The sequence below is a fragment of the Plecotus auritus genome (genome assembly GCF_963455305.1).
Source record: "Plecotus auritus genome assembly, chromosome: 1".
NCBI lineage: Eukaryota > Metazoa > Chordata > Mammalia > Chiroptera > Vespertilionidae > Plecotus > Plecotus auritus.
The window spans coordinates 217,167,610-217,173,609 of record NC_137770.1 but is presented as its reverse complement, the minus strand read 5'-3'; the positions used below and the strand labels follow the sequence as shown (position 1 = coordinate 217,173,609).

Sequence of the window (6,000 nt, the reverse complement as noted above, 5' to 3'; positions counted from 1 at the left end):
GAATATAGAGCCAGCATGACCTGCTTAAGGACCAGAGAGATAAAGTTACCCACCATATTTGTGGTACAGCTAGAATCTTCCACGAGGCCTTCTGGTTCTCAATTCACCGCGCCACATCACACCAAACTCTCCTTACCTCATGGAATATCAGTATTTAACTTCATAACATCCTGTCAACTATTCCTTTCAAACAATATGTTTGAAGTGTTCTCCATACAGAAACAGCCCCCTCGGAATCTATGTCATAAACCATGAAATACAAGCAAAAAGTGCTGTATGTGAAGTAGTCATGACATTTACACTCTGGCAACTAGTTCAGAAGTGTCAGAGACAGCAATGATATCGGGATGCGCATTATACAAATGATACGTATTCATTCACAATTATTCACAATTAGCAGACAAAGACATCCTTTGGGTGTGCATAGCTGGGTAAATACTTATTTGTAGTTAGTCAGGAAACTTTCAAAATACTCATACTTTTTTTTTTTTTTTGCTATGAATAAACATCAATCTGGTCCTTGACCTGTCAGAATTTACATTCTACCTAACTTTCACCAAACTAGGAATTGAAAACCCAATGTGTCAAACAATACACTAGACATGGAAAACAAAAATTGTCTCTTTTCATCAAGTATACAACAAAAACAAATGAAAAACATTTCTTTAAAAAAAGAAGCAAATTTTTAAAAACTGCAGGTACCTGTTGAAACTCCTGATCACGTAATGCTAAATAGAACAACCAGATCTGGAATTGTCAGGGAAAGGTTTCCTGGGTGGGTGAGCATGGGTTTTAATGAATCAGATTTGGCAGGTAGAATATTCCAGGCAAGGAAAATACAGCACAGAAAAGCTAAAGAGTAGAAGCAAATAAGCCACAGACTGAGTCCACACCCAGGTGTCATAGGACCGGATTATTATTAGCTAAGGGTGGAGGAGGCAATTAGAGGAAATCTGCAACACAAGCCAATTGACATATGAAGAGGAATGAAAGTGATCAAAACAAAACATTTAAATGTGTTTTTTTTTGTTGTTTTGCTGCCTGTAGTGCACATTATAAATGGGTGCCACTGAAGGCAGGTTTTCACATTCATACATCTCTCAACTTTCATCCGTATATGTCAACATGTTTATTAAGTACTTTTAATATACAACTTTTTAAAAAGTCAAGATATGCTATGTAAAAGCTTTTCTGCCCTGACCAGGTGGTTCAGCTGGTTCAGGTGGTTGGAGTCTTCTCATAAACCAAAAATGTTGAGGATTACAGATCCAGCGCGTAGGGAAGCAACTGATAAATGTTTCTCTCTCTCAAATCAGTAAGCACATCCTCGGGCGAGGATTTTTAAAAAAGTTTTTCCAAAGAAAACTGATCCAAACCGCAGATTATGCATCAATTCACGGACAAAAGCAAGGAGAGAGGAGCGTTTTTCCATACCCCTCTTTTAAATCGGGAAAACTATGTTTAAATCGATGAGATCATGCCTTTTAAAGTGCTTAGCACCGTGTCTTGCCCGTAGTAAGCAGTCAACAATTTACGGTTATTATTTTGACCTTAGATCTCTCTTAATCACGTGGCTTCTGCTTTCTCATTTGCAGAGATGGGTCACAGATGGTCCCTGAAGCTCCTGCTAGCCCTGCCAACCTCCTATTTCAAATAGGCATGGAATAAATATTTGCTGAACAAAGTAAACTGTCTCTCCTCGGCCCCGGCTGAGCGCCCACCGAGAACCCGCACGGAGGGAATGCAGGATCCGCCCGCTGGTCCCACACGCCGGGGTTTGGAGGTAGAGAACAGTCCTCGCTCCTCATCCAGGACCAACAGGCGAGGAAGAGCTCCAGTCGGGGTTCGCGATCCTGGCCCCACGGGGCCAAGTCCACACTCCTCTTTCGCCAAAGAGAGTCGGTCTTCGCAGCTCCTGCCCCGCCTGCGCCGGGAATGCCTCACCCAGCCCAACCCGGCCGCGACCCGCCTCCGCCCGCGGCATGGACACGCCCTTTCCGGCGTAGGCCCCGCCCCGGCCCCCGCCCCGCCCCGCCGCGAGCTCGGCTGCGGGTCTCTTCAGCGCCCGCCCCGGCCGAGTCCACCCTCGACGCTCTGAGGTCACCGACGGGGCCGGACTGCGGGGGGCGGAGGGACGGAGGGAAGATGGCGGCCGCGGCCGGATATTGGCGCCGCCTCCCCCAATCCCGGAGCCGGCGCAGATGAGGCGGGTCGGCTGGGGCCAGCGGCGCTTCGGAACCCGAGTTGGGGGGACGCAGGCGGTGGGGCCCGGCCCTGCTCGATGCCGGCGCCTCGGCTAGAGTGAGCGGCGCGGCGGCGGCGACGCCTCTGGGCGCCGGCTCTTTCCCTGTGGCTGCGAGTCTGGGCGGGCGGCGGGCGGCAGAAGCGGCGGGGCCGGGATGGAGGACGTTAACTCCAACGTGAACGCGGACCAGGAGGTGCGGAAGCTGCAGGAGCTGGTGAAGAAGCTGGAGAAGCAGAACGAGCAGCTCCGGAGTCGCTCGGGGGCCGTGCAGGGCGCCGGCTCCCTTGGGCCCGGGAGCCCGGTCCGAGCCGGCGCGTCCACTCCCTCCTCCGGCGCGGCGTCCCCGCGGGGCTTCCCCTTGGGCCTCAACGTCAAGGCGGGCGGCGCGGCCGGGTCGGGCCCGAGGCGGACGAGCGGCGAGGACCTGCGGGACGCCACCTGCCTGCTGGCGGCGGGCGAGGGCGGCTTGCTGGACGAGGTGGAGCCGCTGCGGCCCGAGGAGCTGGAGCGCCTGTCAGGCTGGGAGGAGGAGGAGGAGAGCTGGTGAGCGCGGGGCGCCGGCCGGGGCTGGGCGGGGACGGGCCGGGGGCGGGGAGCGTCCTCGGAGGTGCACCCCCGGGAGGACACCTCGCTTTGGGTCGCTGGGCCCGCTCCGGACGGGGACTCGCGGTTTTCTTGCTTTGGCTGGGAAAGGTCAGCTGGAGTTGGGGGTTCGAGGCGTGCGAGCGGAAAGGGGTGAGTAGCTAGTTCTCCTCTGGGTGGTGAACCCCTCTGGGTGTTAGATCCCGTTGGGGTCCGTGGGTTGGCACGGCCAGTGGGAGGAGTCGGAGGTGGGAAATTGCTTTGTAGGAAGGACCCCGCTTTGTGTGAAATGAAATACTGGCTTTGGGATGGTGGTCTGGGCATTTTGTGTGTCGGGGAGGGAGGGGTCTGCTCGCTGAGGTGTCACCGGGAGCAGGGAGCTGACAATAGTGGTCCCACTCTGTGCAGTGGTTAGCGCTTTGGACGCGTGGGAGATGGGTCCCCTTCTGGCGGGAGGGAGGGACCCTTTGGGTGGTGGGGTGAAGCTTGCTTTGTGTGGAGGAGCCGAGGATGGTGCTGCTTTGTGTGGCGAGTCCAGGGTGGAACTCTTTAAGAGCCCTGGCTCTTGTTTTTTAAACAAGAATTGGGTTTGGCATTTTTTTGGAGCTGGACAGTTATCACATCTATCTTTTCTTTCCATTTTTAAATAGGGTTCTTGGAAAGCCAAAGCTGTATTTTCATAAGCCAACTTCTTGATAAAATTGTGAGACCACACTGTAATATCACTTCCATAAATAGAAAGGACTTACGAGGCGGTTTCCCTCCTATTTTATTGCAACCGCATGAAGATGTCTATGGGAAATTCTTTCTCTGAATGTACCCTTTCACAGTGTTTTCACTTTTACCCGAAATGTTTCTACTCTTTGTTGAAAATTGAAACTTCTAAGTTAGTGAAATCTAAATCCTTCATGGACTCTGGTGTTGCAAGGCTACCACTTGACAGTGCGCGGAGGTAGTTAGGAGCTTTGTCTGGATTCAGGCCCTGGCTCTGCCACTTACTACTTGTATGACCTTGGGCAAGTTACTCTGAGCCTTATTTTCTTTCTCTATTTGATGGAGGAAATAATAGTTCTTAACGCTAGATACAGTTGTGAAGATTAATATAATCCATGTATGCTTTTGTCACTGGGTCTGACATATGGTACTCTTCCAAGTCTAGCTGCTCTTACTCTTAAGCTTGGTTACTTAAATCAAGAAATGTTTACAAGATCTTGTGTGAGATTCTCAAGTTTTTAAAAAGTTGATCCCTGTTCATTAAGGCAGTTCCAGGCTTGTTGGGAGCCAAGTTTTATGCAGTTAAATAACCTGGGCGTATACAGAGAATTGCCAAAAAGAGTGATAGGAACATGAAGTACTGAGAGTGTTCAGAAATTGGGGGAAAAAATAATAGTCCAAAGTAGTTGAGGCAAACTTGCAGGATGAGAGGTGGCTTTGGAGGGAGGGGGAGTGGGAAGGAAATTTTCTGCTCTGACACTGCTAGAGCAGAGTCAGAGATACTAGTATTTGTAACTCCCAGTTAGGAAGGTTAGAATTACAGAGGTACTCTTGAATATATGATGTCAAGCCTTTATTTTATTGTTGAGTGATAACAAATATTATTAGAACTGACTATGATATTGACAGTTTTTCATATGAGTGTGAAATCAACGTCCTCCCAAAGGAATCTTGGGTATGTATACACTTTAAAAGAACCCAGAGTCATCTAAATATCATCACATGCCTCTTCCAAGTGATGATGATAATGAGGACTAGATGCACTCATCAGCCCATTTTAGATTATGTATTATTAGAACACATGGACTCCACCTTGAGAAGCTGATTAAGTCGTGCAGCTTTGGTTTCTGAGTATAGGGTTTGTTGAGGTAAAGCAAGTCTTCGTAAATACTATACTAGAAGTTTCTTTTGACAGAATGGTTCCTTTTTATTGCTTTGATCCTGGCTACATTTTTTTATATTGTATATATGTCTTATACTTTTTCTGAAAAAAATTGTGTGAATTGAAAGTTTGATAAATGTGTTTAAAGCACTTTGGGATATGTGTTTGGAATGTAAGTTGGAAGGGGTAGGTGTTAGTGGCAAGGGGAGGAAGATTCAGAGTCAAGAGTTTTTTTCTTAGTAAGCTAAAAATCTATTTCTGTAACTTATACCCATTGTACCTTCTTTTTCATTTAGAGAAATGTTTTACCCTCCAGTGTATACCATATAGTGCCAGTCCCGAATGTGTCAGTAGATACTGTGTGAATAAATAGTGATGATCTGAGGTTAAATATATATGGGAAAATCGAGGTTCAACAAAAATGAACAGGTTTTTTAAATTCTGAGCTTTTTGATATGCGAATATATATTGAATATAGTAAATTTCTAAGTGTTATGGTTCCCTAAACTTACTTGAGCTCCTAAGGAACTAGTATCTATAGATCACATTTAGAAAACAGTGCTCTAGAGCAGTGGCTTTCACACCCTTTTTTTTTTTTTTTTTTTGGTTCAGCTTCAGGATAAACACATTTTACATCATAGTACACACATGTGTATGAATAATCAAAGCAAAATTTTCATGCATCTATAGTTATTTTTAGTACATGTGGTACCCTCTAATATTTTCTGTTCTCTTTCTTTAAGAAAAAAGCTTGTTACAACCAGCTACGCTGGTTTTGTGACCCATCAATGGATTGTAATTCTCAGTTTGAAAAACACTATTCTAGAACAAGTAGGAAAAATCGGTTAGTAGAAAGGTACTAACATCATTGTCTATCACAGTGTGTCAGCCTATACCAGGCAGCTTATAAACATTTTTACACTAATTTTTATCCGTTTATTAGGTAGGTATCAAGATCTAGGTAAGGAAATATAATCTTTCTCTTAAGCATCAAATGACACACAGTAAATGATGGAATCAGGATTTGAAACCAGGTCTTTATGACATCAAAGCCTGTGCTGTTTCCACTATCTTTGCTTTTGTAGATATAATCTCTTTTCCACATGAATGATTCCTTAAAATATTTGAAGACTACTATCATGATCCTCTAACACCTTCTCCCTAGAACTGTACTCAGCATTTTAGATGATACTTGACCATAAAGTGTGTATTAGATATAATTGCTTGAGCTAAATGCTATTATTTTGAAACCAAATATTTAATTAACAGTTTTACACTCTGTTTCTTATGTTTAATA

The 6,000-nt window shown here is 46.0% G+C and overlaps 1 protein-coding gene across 3 annotated transcripts in view; it reads left to right on the top strand.

Moving 5' to 3' along the window:
• The first annotated feature begins 500 nt into the window (after positions 1–500).
• The window catches only part of SLAIN2 (SLAIN motif family member 2), a 62,384-nt gene continuing 56,884 nt past the window's right edge, over positions 501–6,000 (top strand). For all 3 annotated transcript variants that reach the window (XM_080678653.1, XM_080678652.1, XM_080678651.1), the window contains exon 1: positions 501–2,788. In XM_080678653.1, coding sequence (XP_080534779.1) covers positions 2,400–2,788 — 389 coding nt within the window. In that variant the 5' untranslated portion in view covers positions 501–2,399. The remainder of the gene's footprint in view (positions 2,789–6,000) is intronic.